Source organism: Dipodomys spectabilis, unplaced genomic scaffold (assembly GCF_019054845.1).
Source record: "Dipodomys spectabilis isolate Male_0828 unplaced genomic scaffold, ASM1905484v1 ptg000233l, whole genome shotgun sequence".
In the NCBI taxonomy this organism is placed as follows: domain Eukaryota; kingdom Metazoa; phylum Chordata; class Mammalia; order Rodentia; family Heteromyidae; genus Dipodomys; species Dipodomys spectabilis.
Genome location: NW_024870910.1, coordinates 1,208,359 through 1,221,892, shown reverse-complemented (window position 1 = coordinate 1,221,892; position 13,534 = coordinate 1,208,359). Strand labels below are relative to the sequence as shown.

Genomic DNA, 13,534 nt, shown 5'->3' with positions numbered 1-13,534 from the left:
AGACTGCTGACCTAAGTTTAAGAGTTTAAACTACAAAATGTATGGAAGAAAACAGACACCTTTGTGACATTTTTGTTGGGCAGTTTTCTTAAAACGGGACACAAAAACCATTAAAAGGAAAACAGTATGATTAAGTCAAGATTAAAAATGTGATTCACATAGAATAAAAATGTGCCAGGTGCTGATGGCTCACACTTAAAATCCTAGCTGTTCAAGAGGCTGAGATTTGAGGATCATTGTTTGAAGCCAGCCTGGGCAGGAAAGACCTCCAATTAACCACCAAAAACAAAAACCAAAACCAGGAAGTAGAGCTGTCACTCAAGTGGTAGAGCACTAGCCTTGAGGGGGGGAAAAAAAAAGTTGAGACAGCATCTAGGCCATGAGTCCAAGACCTAGGACTAGCACATATCCTCCTCCCCAAAGCATATAAAACAAAAACATCAGAGTATTTTAAAAACATAGAAAGGGATGGCATCAATCAAGGTGCATTGTATCCATAAACTGACCATTGTATAACCAAAGAATAAAATAGAGTAAAAAACATGTTTCAAGAGGGTTTGTATGCAGATCCTATAAAGAAGTCTTTTCAATTCTCATAAAAAAATGTCTCATTTTCATAAAAGTGGATCAATGAATGACATGAATAGTAAATTCACAAAACACAAATCCAGCTATCACAAGTTACCTGAGGATTGTATTGTAAAAGCTCAACAAACCATTAGCTACTTTTAAAATTGGTAAAATTTAAAGTATGGTACTCCTCCTGTATTGCTGATGGGGAAATAAAATAGCCTAGCCACTGAGAAACTATTGGGGTTAGTTTCTTTCAAAGTTATATGCATATTGAGTATGTTACCTAGAAGCTCTGCTGGGTATTTGCCCTGGTGAACTGAAAAAACATTCAGATATGAATGTACAGAGTAACACCATTCAAATACACAAGTTGGAAATCATGCACAATCACTTGTTTATTGATGGGAGAGAAAAATCAATATCAAAATCCAATGCTCTGTATTGCATGACATTCCAAAGTAGCCATGTCTTCAACAATGGGAAGGAATGGATTGTCAATCCCCAGTGGACTGATGGCAGTAACTCCATGCTTGGAGAAGTTAAGTCAAACACAAGGGTTTACATACAATACCTTTTGTGTGAAGTTCTAGAAAAGGTCAGCCTTATTCTTGTGGATAGTGGTTTGCTTGGGTCCCAGTGTCTGGGCAGGAAATTTATTATAAAGAGGCTTGAAGAGAATTTGGGGCTGAAATGTTCTGTGTTGTTACTGTGGTTGCGGTAATGGGACTGTATCTGTAAGTTCCCAGCCCACCAAACTGCTTAAAATGACTGCGATTGCTTATACCTCAGTAAAACTTGTGGAAAAGAAGAATCATCCTTGTCACAGGAGTATCACTTTGTTTCCATATAAATATGCATTACAGTCTTTTATTTAGTAGACAAAATAAGTTGGAAGTAAGTATTCAAGGATGGCTTTTTGGTAAAGGGACATTTTGAGCAGACAGCTGAAGTCAAGTAATTTAGTTAAAGAAGTTGATTGCATATGCTCTAACCATGTCTTACTGAACTTGGTACTTCATAGTTTCTGTGGCTGTTACAAAGGAGATCTCTTTCTGATTGCCTTGGTTAATACTAATTGTAAAATCATGGTTTTTTTTCCCCCCCCCATCTTCCTATGTCTTACAATCTCACTTTATCATTAATTTCCGGAGGACAAGGACTATTGCTACCGCATGTCCCTTCTTTCCGGACTTTATTCTCGGGTTAATTTATTTGAATGATTTTCACCAAGACCAACCAGATGGTCACTGTGTGTGTTAGTGTGTCCTTCCTTAGCTTAGTGTGGCACCAGAGTGTAAGCAGAACTAAGGAAGGCCTTCAGAGGAAGCCAAAGATGCTAGTGCCATTAAGAGCAAGTTCCAGGCTGCAGGTGAGTGGGCTGGCACCCCCAAGGTGGGACGGCCATGACGGTATTCATAGTCACTCAGATACGGAAAGACTGGCTGGGAGTAGATTAGACATGATGCTTTGGCAAGATTAATGATTGTATTAAATGAGTGAGGGGGAGCTTTTCTCTTTCCCACCTGTCTCCCCTTGGTCTGCTTTAGGATAAGTGAGGTCTATGAAACTATTTAGAGCATTTTGAGAGCTGGGCATGGGCTGTTGGAAGTGTAACCTACCTGGTCATGTTTGTGCTGCTCCAGTAGGTGGCAGCAAAGCCACCTTTAAAACAAAAGTTACATGAGGAGAAAAGAAAGTTACTTGGCAAATAAGTCCCCGAGAGGGTGTCTTATTTTCCCTATGAACAGATAAAAGCAGTATCGCCACTGTATTTCAACAGATCCTAAATGTCTTGAGAAACTAAGATGATAAATTGTACCTAAAAAAATGTTACTTTTTTTAAAAAAATAGCAGTTTTGTTAGCAACTCCTGACCTAGAATCTTCACCCTCTACAGTGTGATGAATATTTTGACATACCATTTTCTGCCTCATAAGCTTCTCTAAGAGAATCCAGCTGTTACACAGTATATTCTAGCACGAAATGGCTACCTCGCCTAAACTTGGAGGAGTTTTGTGCAGGTGGAAAAACACCGGTGATTTTTTTCTCTTGCATGAACGATTGAGGGTGGCAACTTTTCTAAGAAGAGAGCATTCTTAATCCTAGTAGTCAGGTGTGGCAAGTCAGCTTCTCCCTGGACTGCTGGCTTTCCAGAAGAGGCGGTGCAGTGCGAAAGGTGTGGTTCTGTCCCATCCTCCCCTGCATTGGGGAATGCCAGCTGTGGGAGCTGCAGAAAACTCACCTTTGGCACGAGTCTGGAACAGAGATGTGTGGATGAGAGGAATCTTGTAATTTATAAGTTCTTGTTCTCCTCCCCCTCTATGGAAATCAGTTGATTTCTTTAAAATTTTATTATAAAGGCGATTTGCAGAGGGTTTACCGTTTCATAAGTCAGGTAATGAGTACATTTCTTTTTGGACAAAGTCACTCCTTCATACTCTCCCAGTTTAGAAGAGATTTTTTTTTTTTTAACTCTTTAAAAAAATAATGTTCATCTGGTGCTGAGGTTTCTCTCAGTTTTTCACATGATGTGCTGTTTAAGTCTCTTAAACTCAAGACCACATAAAAATGAGAGAGTTCAGAGTCATTTTTAATCTTACGAAAACATGATTTATCACAATCATTTACCATATATCTCGCATGCTTTGGAATTTAACAGACCACAGAAAACCTTCCTCTATTTTTCTTAAACCTAAAACAAACACAGTCTGCCAAACCATAGTACATCCGTAATTCAGAGGAGCAGATGGTGCGGCACACATGCTTCTGTTTAAGACCAAGAAGGAGTACAAGAGAAAAATAAAACAAAAGATTCAAAACCAAAAAGAAACATGCAGTCGCACAGAGCCGAGGCTTATTTGAGTAGCCAGAGGCAGTGGATAAATTGAGAGCTGGGGAGAGGTGGGGGTCCAAACTCTGTGTTAGGTATGTTATCTTTCTTAAACACTGGGTCAGTCTTTTCCCCTGCTCTCACTCAGACTCAATAATTTCTGTACAGAAACTTGCTTTCCTTTGGAACTGGTCTCGGGGTAAACTGAGGTTTACCCTGACAGGGTGTTTCCTTACGCTTGATCCCTTTACCTTTTTTTTTTTTTTTCCACGCAAGAACTAGCTAAAATGTTGGGTTCCCTGGCGGAGCACGTGGTTTTATCTGAGCATCCCCTAACACTCGCTGTTGGTTTTGACTGCAGCTGACCCCACGGTGAAGGACCTGATTGGAGGCTTCACCGCTCTTCATTACGCAGCCATGCATGGCCGGGCCAGGATCGCGCGCCTGATGTTGGAGTCGGAATATAGGAGTGACATTATTAATGCAAAAAGCAACGATGGCTGGACTCCCCTCCACGTGGCTGCCCACTACGGTAGGGACTCGTTTGTCCGGCTCCTCCTGGAGTTCAAGGCCGAGGTTGACCCACTCAGCGATAAAGGTACCACCCCCCTTCAGCTCGCCATCATCCGTGAGAGGTCGAGCTGTGTGAAAATCCTCCTGGACCACAATGCCAACATTGACATTCAGAATGGTTTCCTGCTGCGATACGCCGTCATCAAAAGCAACCATTCTTACTGCCGGATGTTCCTTCAGAGAGGAGCAGACACAAACTTGGGGCGCCTAGAGGACGGGCAGACTCCTCTGCACTTGTCCGCCCTGCGGGACGATGTTCTGTGTGCACGGATGTTGTATAACTATGGCGCAGACACGAACACAAGGAACTATGACGGCCAGACCCCACTGGCTGTTTCAATAAGCATTTCGGGAAGTAGTCGGCCGTGTCTGGATTTCTTACAAGAAGTCACAAGTATGTAATAATGATTATTCCTACTACCTTTTTTTTAAAAAAAAAAAGTTTTCAACTTAGGAGGCGCTTAAGGTGTTTTTATAACGTAAGATGACAAGACATTAGTCATTCCTGTAAGTCCTGCTGGTAAGCAATGCCTCATTTATCAAGAAAAGAAAAGGCCTTTGAAAAAGTTCTAAATCCAGATGTGTTACTGAGGGGAGTGGGGAAAAAGGTAAGGGGTGGGGGAGGAAAGGGGTAAAGACAAAAGGGAGAATTTTCAGAATGAGTGAAGATCCATGCTGGCCCATGGCCATTACTGTTGGTCAAAAGAATGTCCATTCTAGGCTTTCGTAGAATTCAGAAATTGGAATTACCAGGAGAGTGCTGGGTATTAGATGCCTTAGCTATGAGAATGTTCTAGAAGTGTGTGTTGGGGCAGGGGGTCCTGGGGTTTGAACTCGGGACCTGGGCACTTACTCCTCATCTTTTGTGCTCAAGGCTACTACCACTTGAGCCATGGCTCCACTCCTGGCTTTTTGGTGTTTAATTGAAGGTAAGAACTTTGCTACCCATATAATGCTCAGATCTCAGCCTCTCCTGAGTATCTATGATTATAGGCATGAGCCACCAGTGCCTGGCAGCAGCTACTTCTACTCCTTGTGATTTAAAAGCAGGCTTTAGAACTTCAACCCAGTATGTTCTTGTAGGGGCCCTGGAGACCCTGGTAGGGTCCACAAGGTCCAGATTCTTTCCTACCAGGACCAAAGGGGTGTTTGCCTTTCTCACTGGGATTACATTTCCTCTGATGGTCTGCAGGCTATGGAAAGAAACTGCTTGCAGGTGAGCCTGAATCCAGCCAGGGGGCCAACTTTCTTCTCCCCAGGCAACTCTTAAAAAAGGAACAAAGGAACAGATATATGTGTGTGTGTACATATGTTGCATATATTATAATAAGCTTGCTGCTTTAGCTTTCTTTCACACAGTGTCCTCAGTCTAGATCTCCAGATTGTTTGTTTTGTTTTGTTTTAGAGGTAGTTCTTCCTATGTAACCCAAACTGACCTCCCCACTCCCCGATCCTCCTGCCTCAGCCTCCTGAGGCAGTGTCACACATCACCTACACCCAGCTAGCTAGGTCTCCACTGTTCTTAGGGCAGAGAATAAGCTAGCTGGTTGGGCTTGTGTTTCACGCCCTGACAAGAATGAGCAGAAGCAGTGATTGTGTTCTAGAAGATGACACACAAAGATTGGAATCAACCACAAGTAGGCTTTGGTGTGGTGGGTTCGGTTTTCATCTCTGCTTTGAGGAAGTAAATGGTTCACATTTCTACAAAAAAAACTTTTAAGTAGATTGGAGTTGAGTTGTATAAACTATTTCACAAGAGACTTAATCTGTCAAGTACTTAAGCTGGTTGATTTCTAGAACATCAGTCACAGATGTATAAAAATAATATTTTATAAATATCATAGTAACCAGAAATATGTTTTTATTTAGATTTTAGCAATAGGTATCATGGGTTTGGTTGTTTTTTTTAGTTTGCAGAAACAAAATCTTGAAAACAAGACTTCAAACCTTTTAAAAAAACAACATCAGCAACTTTAGGGTTAGAAGTTTATCAGTTGTAGAAAGAGGACTTGCCTAAATAAATACTTAAAGAAAATTTAAAGATGAGAATTTTTAAGTAATTTAAACTTCACCAATAGCTAAATAAAAATGTAAAAATAAGAACTGATGGAAGAAAGCAAAACAGACTGGTCTTGCCTGAGATCAAGCCCGTGCAGCAACGGCTGTGCTGTGCAGGCAGTTGGAAACACAATCAGTCTCATCATCAATTGACCTGACCTACTCTGCACCTTTCCAGTGCTTCTTGGATTGTTCTGTGGGGTAGTTTGCTGACAGGGTGACCCTATAACATAATGTAACACTCTGTGATTCTTTTTTTAATTGTGGACTTACTAGGGTTTGAACCCAAAGGCTTGCCTGCAGGGTTCTGTACCACTTTTGAGCTATACCTCCAGCATAAGCTTACTTTTTGATTGTTGTGGTAACTGAGTCTTTAACTGTGGAGTCTGGGCACTGTCCCTGAGCCTTTTCACTCAAGGCTAGCACTCTACCACTTGAGCCATAACTCCAGTTCTGGGTGTGTGTGGGAGGAGGGGAGCAGGGTTTGCAGTTAATTGGAGATGAGAGTCTGATAGACTTTCCTGCCCCAGCTGGCTTCAATCTGGGATCCTCAGATCTCAGCCTCCTGGGTAGCTAGCTAGGATTCCAAGTGTCAGCCACTGGCTCCTGCCTGGTTTTGATGATTGATTTCCCCAGACAACAATAGTATAGTCTTACCAGAGTGCCCTTTTATAAACAAAAAGCACACAGTTTTAAGTCAAATTACACCAGACTGTAGGGTTATTTGACAGGTTATTTCATGCACTTTTGTAGTATTTGCTGTTTATTTATAATTTTGTGCTGGTTCTGGGGCTTGAACTCAGGGCTTGGGTATGGTCCATGAGCTTTTTTGCTCAAGCTTTTCCACTTGAGCCACAGCTCCACTTCTGGCTTTTTGGTGGCTCCTTGGAGGTAAGAGTGTCATGGACTTTCCTGTCCAGGCTGGTTTCAAACTGTGATCCTCAGATCTCAGCCTCCTGAATAGCTAACTATTACAGGTGTGAGCAACCAGGGCCTGGCTCCTTTTGTAATATTTTCACTCTTCTGTCTCTAATGTCAGCATCTAGAGATTTCTTGTCATTTGATAGTAAGCCATGTATGGTTTTGTTTGGCTCAACACAAATGTTAAGATCTAAGAACTCATTTGCCTATGGAAAAATTGGAGCCAGTGGACAAATGTCAAAGTCTAATACTCTATAAATTTGGACTCCAAGAGAATACCATGATTTCTGTTTTTAAGGGGAGCTAGAAATTGCCTTTGGTCCTACGTCCTATGAAGTAAGGTTTGTTTAAAGTACTTTTATACAAAGTCCCAGAGAAGGGAATCAGAGGCAAGAGCAAAGGAGCAAAGTGTGTTCCTGGTAGGATTTTACTATGGGAAGCTGAGATAAAACAAAGGGAGGTGTTGTTGACACCAGATGTGGAACATTCCAGATGTTGACCTGTGATGGCAAGGGTCTGGAGTAACAGTCCAGCGTGGAGAGCAGCCCAGAGTGGGCTAAACCTTCTTTCTTGGCACTCTGGCTGCCTTCGGCAGTCTCCCCTTGCCCAAAGCCATCTCCGGGGCGCCTCGATCTCATGCCATTCACTTTGGCTGTCCTGAAATGTTTTGTCTTTATTTTTGTGAATCCAAACATTTTTATCCAAATAAATAAATTTATCCTATCATAAAAAAAAGCATGGCACTGACATCAAAGAGAGGGTGGTTAGGAGATTTAAATTTTGTTTTTAATTTTGCTGCTAGCCCTCATTTTGGAATTTTTTCCTAACACAGACCCTTCAAAAGCTGATTTCCTGTTTTATACCAGCCCAATTATTAGTAATGATTGGCTGCTTTTGCAAAACGGGAAATCTGACAGCCCTTTGAACTGTGAGGTAATTTCCATTGCAGTTCATGAGCCTGAAGACTTCTTTTTCCCTGCATCCCCCAAATTATACTTTCTAGGGGAGATGTTCCCTACGTTTCCCATGTTATAATCCCATGGACCAAGTGGCTGTTGCTTTACAGGGCAAGACCTAATTTCCTGAAATGCTAGTGTGTGCATTTGTATTGATTCTTCCGCAGTCTTTCCCTGGTGCTTTCTGTGCCTTCTCCTCTTCCCTCTCCCTTTTTTTCTTGCCCTTTTAATCTCTGGGACAGTGTTCTATGGATTGTGTAGAAGGCACACGCTAAATGCTTGAATGATGCATTAAGCCCCGAGTGGTGGCACAAGTCTGTAATGCTTCTACCCTGGAGGTTGAGACAGGCGGATGACGGTTTGGAGGCCAGTCTTGGCTATATAACAAGATTTAGTCTTACAAAACAAAAAACAAAGCCAGGTACCAGTGGCTCATACCTGTCATCCTAGCTGCTTAAGAGGCTGAGATCTCTGAGGATTGCAATTTGAAAGCCAGCTCAGACGGGAAAGTCTATGAGACTCTTAGCTCCAGTGAACCACCAAAAAAAAAGAAACAGAATTAGAGCTGTGATTCAAGTGGTAGGGTAGTAGCCTTGAATAGCAATAAGAAAAAACTCAAGGACAACACCCAGGCCCTGAGTTCAAACCCCAGGACTGAAAAGCAAAAGAAATAAGGACACCTTTGAGGAATACTTCTACACTGCCATTCCTGGGAAAAGAATTCTGAGCTCATCTGCTAATAGCACTTAAAATAATTTGGTCCTTCCTTATTCCTCTTGTATTTTTTTTGTCCTGCTGTTAATTCAACAGTGCTAGCATAAAACAGGACAAATAGTTAAATCTATGTAAATGGAGAACCTATCATTCCAACCTTCACTGCATCACTGAACAGTTTTTTGTTTTTTTGTGGGTTTTTTGAGTTGGTCATGGGGCTTGAACTCTGGGCTTGGGCGCTGTCCCTTAGCTCTTTGGCTCAAGGTGAGCGCTCTACCACTTGAGCCACAGCGCCACTTCTGGTTTTCTGAGTGGTTTATTGAAGATAAGAGTGTCTCACGGACTTTCCTGCCAGAGCTGGCTTTGAACCAGGATCCTCAGATCTCTGCCTTCTGAGTAGCTAGGATTACAGGCGTGAGCCACCGGCACCCAGCACACTGAACAGTTTTTATGCTGTTAAACAGTCTCTGCCCGGTTGTTTTCTTGTAATGATTGACAGAATATAGTGCCCATCCATGGGTCTGGACTGTTTTCCTGATCCTGGATGACCAGGCCCTCCGTAGCTGTCAGGCCGTGTTTTCCCTGCTGTCATAATGGAAAATCACAGTTCTTCCCTGAGGCAGGAGGCTCTCTGCTTTTCTGGTAACAGAAAGTAAACATCCATACAACTGCTTGGCAATTAATATTTTAAAACATTCTTGCGTGACTCCATTCTCAGTACTGTACCAGAATTAACTTTATTTCGTGCTTGAGAAACCTTTGAGGTGGGTGCTGGTTTTATGAGGAAACCAAGGCAGGAGGCTCAGTATGTCAGCCAAGATCATACAGATTATAAGGAGTAGGGCTAGGGCCAGAAGCCAAACCCAGGCAGTCTGGCTCCAGGGGTGATGATTATTAATCACTATGATATATCTATCATTAAAGATAATTCTTCAGACAGTTGCTACAGAGGGTCAGGAAATCTTTGAAAGATCCCATTACCCCCCCACCCCAAATATTTAAGGAGGACCACAGCACCCTTGAGCCAAGCATTCCGGTGTATTTCAGGCCCCCAGGATCCACTGAGAAAAGCATTCCAGTAGTTAGACCTGGACAGTACTGACTGAGCGCCCAGCCAGGACTAACTACCCAGGCATCTGAAGTGAGCCATGTTGCAGAGGGAGAAGCCAGCTCTAGAAAACACTGCACGGAGCCTAGATGTAAAATACGTAAAAGAATCTTCTATCGTTTTAAACCACTAAATTACAGAAGTCAGGAAATACTAACGGCCGGGGAATCAGTTATGTCGTGATGGGACATAACCGATTGATCTCACACGAGTCGAGTACTCCACTCACGAAACGGTAAGGGACCATGGATACCAAGCAGCAGGCACCAGGACTGGGAGATATTTTGGTTTTGTTTGGAGAAGAACAGAGGCCACTAAGCAAGACCTTTCAGAAGATTTCCACCAGTACATAACCTTTCGTTTCCTCCTTGTAACCTTAGCTCAGCAAATTCTGATAATTTTATTTTTCAACCACTTAGTTGACAATATGTTTTCATTTAAACATGCCTAGGTACTTAATATATGTCAACTTAGCCTCATCTGGTTTCTCTGGTGGTTCATTTTGTTAAAATTATAGTTGAAAAGAACCTGCCTTCTATTAGGAAAATCAAATTCTTTAACCCCTACTCCCCCGAGGAAAGAAGAAGAAAAAGAATCACATCTAATTCATATAAACCTGCCATTTATTAGGAAAATCAGATTTTTGGGAAAAAACTTATTCTTAAGATGATGTACAGAGGGGTTCATTTTATGTCAGGTAAGGGCTGCATTTCCTTTGGGAATTTTCTTTTGGGCAACATCACCCCATTTGTTCACTGTCTCCCAAGAAAATCAGATTCTTAATCACATCTCATTGCTATCCTAGTTTGGATTTGCTGATTAAATTCTGTAAGCATGTACTGAATGATGACTATGGTAAATCCTAAAGGAGTATTCCACGAATAGTGATGGAGAATAATTTAAAACGGATTAAGAAACTACTTGCTGTTGGCATGTTTTGCAGTGCATTGGTGGTTTGATACTCTTAAGCTTAAGTCTTCAGTGGCTCAATTAATACTTGTTGAGGACTTAAGTCAGACGACTGGTTTATGTGGGACAAGGGAGTCAGACAGGACCCGCCCTTGTGGACCATGTCACATGTCACGTGGAGGAAGAAGCCCTGAATATGTAAATGGAGCATCTCCCAATACGTAACTGCAGAGACTTAAGGAAAGGCACTCTGGGCTCTGTGATGGCGAACCTGAGGTGGCCTTCTAGAATTGAGAACCAGCAAGAGTCCTAAGAAGGACGACACTCAGCCTGTGGCCTTGAGTGCCTCAGGGGCCCCTTATATCTTTTAGGGTACCTGTGAAGAGTCCTAGTGATTTCCTTAGTCCTGCTAAGACATGATGTGTCTGTTTCTCATTGCTTTTCTCCTGAGGGTTAAGTGGACTTTTTTAGCACTGAGTTGATGTGATTTGTTCACCAGACTAAATGCACAAACACCTGAGAAATTTCAGCTATCTTCGGCCAGACATTAGGAAGCACTGCAGAAATGTGAAAAGGATCTCATTCCTCTCACCAGATTTTTTTCTTTGGGCGGGGGAGGGCTGGTTTTGTAGAAAACTTATTTTTTAGACTAGTGTGTTCATTTAACAAGCAATGGATTTATTCCTGGAACTTCTTTGAAATGAGTTTGATTTTTTTTGTTTTAATTTCGTTTATGATCATTATTCAGAGATGCAGCCCACATCCAGCTTCCTTTAATTCCTCAATCTTTTTTTTTTTTTTTTTTTTTTAAGCATGAAGAGATTGTAAGACCAAAATGTTGTGGAAAGCCACTGAAATCTGGCATCTGGTTAACTTAGTTATTACTTCAGCTCTCGGAGAGTGTCAGTAAAATGGGGGTGCTGATCAAAGTACTGTCCTCATAAATTGATTAAAAGAGAGGGAGTATGTCAAGAGCTTAGAACAGTGCATTGCACAGAGGACACGATGAATCAGTTTCATTGTTATTACTATTATTATTATCGCCACTTAATAAAATAGCACACCATATGTAACGCCAAATATTCAAGCATTATTGAATTTTGCTTGTGGTTTGTGGTCGCTGCATTGTTCTGATCTATAAAGCAGGGCATTTGAAAGGAGATGTAATTTTTTTTTGTTTTGTTTTCCCTCTACTTTTATTTATTTTGTAACTATTCTTTAGTAGTTACACAAAGAGGTTTCAATTCAGCATGTGAGTTGATGAGTTACAGGGCTTCTTAATGTCACCCTTTCTTTTCCTCCATCTCCTCCAACTTCACTGTCAGTTCTCCTAGTTCCATTTCCACATAAGGACATCGAATACTAGGATTACAGTAGAATGTTGCCAATTTTTCATTGAGGTTTAGTGGGGTTTAATGGTCAGTGGAAGTGGATACACAGTACCACAACTTCAGACTAACTTGGGGTTCCTTGTAAAACTCCCCTGTATCCCCTCGCCACCCCTGGCCCCAAGCCCCCCTAGGATTCTTCTCTGTCCAAGCTGACAGTGAACAGGTAGGCAGATGCTGTTGGCAAAACTCCAAGGTAATGGTTAAGTGTCAACACTTCAGTGTCTTTGAACAGAAAGGGCTCATGGTCGAGAGAGTCTCATTCATCCACATTGTTCAAGTGGAGAAACAGAGGCCCAGAGAACTCATTTTCTCAGGGAAGCTAACGTCATTATCAGACGCCTCAAGATAAGGACCAGCACTCTCTCAGTTTGTAGTGGGAAGAACGCAGGCTTGGAAGCAGGACGAGCGGTTCTAGTCGCAGGCTGAGACTCCCAGTGAAGTAAGCGGCTCTTCCCACAGCTTCAGAGCCCACTTTCAATACTGTGTCTTAATACTGTCATCACCTTCAGAGCTCTTCTTAAATCTGATGCTTTGTAACTTTTTCTTCTTTTCCTTTTTTTCCCTGTCTTTCTAGGACAGCCCAGAAACTTACAGGACCTGTGTCGAATTAAAATTCGACAGTGTATAGGCCTTCAAAACCTGAAGCTACTTGACGAACTGCCCATCGCCAAGGTCATGAAGGACTACTTAAAACACAAATTTGATGATATCTGACAGGCCACAACTGTGAGCAAGATGAGGAGTTCATGTTCCAGATACTTAAAAGGCGCTTTTTTTTTTTTTTTTTTTTTTTTTTTTTGCCTTGCACAAAGTATATCCTATGCAATTTCTGATTTGCTATGAAGTCAGAAAGCAGGTATACACATCGGGGGGCGGGGGGGAGTCTATTCAGCTCGTTGGTTTTCCTCGGAGAAGGGGATTTTTATATATATATATATATACATACATACATATCTATATATATAAACATACCACATGCTTGAAGGTCTTAATTTGGTTTCTTGGTCCAAGTTTATGAGGTCCAAGCTTTCTATACAATATTGCATTTAGGAAAATTGTGTTTTGTTTCGTTTTGATTTCTTTCTTCCTAAGTGATGTTAGGTTTGGAGTGGAGAATTTTATCCTTACACATTTATGGTTTTATTTGTGAGTGCGGTACTAAAAGCCAGCAGAACACTTACCAAGGTTTGCTGTCGATTTTAGGGGGTGTGGGGGGAGGGATGGGGTGGGTTCCCAGGTTACATACTAAAAACACCCCAAGAAAAGTTTTTAAAAGTCATGGCAGTCACTTTATTCATTCTGAATCGAGGACAGATTGGCTATTTCAAACTTCTTTATTTTTGTCCTCTCTAATGTAGCTTTCCAATGACAGAAACCCAGTACCTCGGCTTTTCCTGTTGGTGTGCTCTTGTTTTTTAATTTATTATTTTTTTTTTTTTTAACTGTAAGACACTACTCTGAGACATGGTGTTGTGACTTTCTGTCTCTGGTTGAATTGTACT

At 41.7% G+C, this 13,534-nt stretch overlaps 1 protein-coding gene across 1 annotated transcript in view; it reads left to right on the top strand.

The window, feature by feature from the left end:
• Positions 1–13,229, top strand: part of Asb7 (ankyrin repeat and SOCS box containing 7) — a 33,891-nt gene extending 20,662 nt beyond the window's left edge. Inside the window, exons 5-6 of the mRNA XM_042698574.1 lie at positions 3,764–4,369; positions 12,607–13,229. Of these exons, the coding sequence (XP_042554508.1) occupies positions 3,764–4,369; positions 12,607–12,746 (746 nt within the window). The 3' untranslated portion in view covers positions 12,747–13,229. The remainder of the gene's footprint in view (positions 1–3,763; positions 4,370–12,606) is intronic.
• Positions 13,230–13,534: the final 305 nt, after the last annotated feature.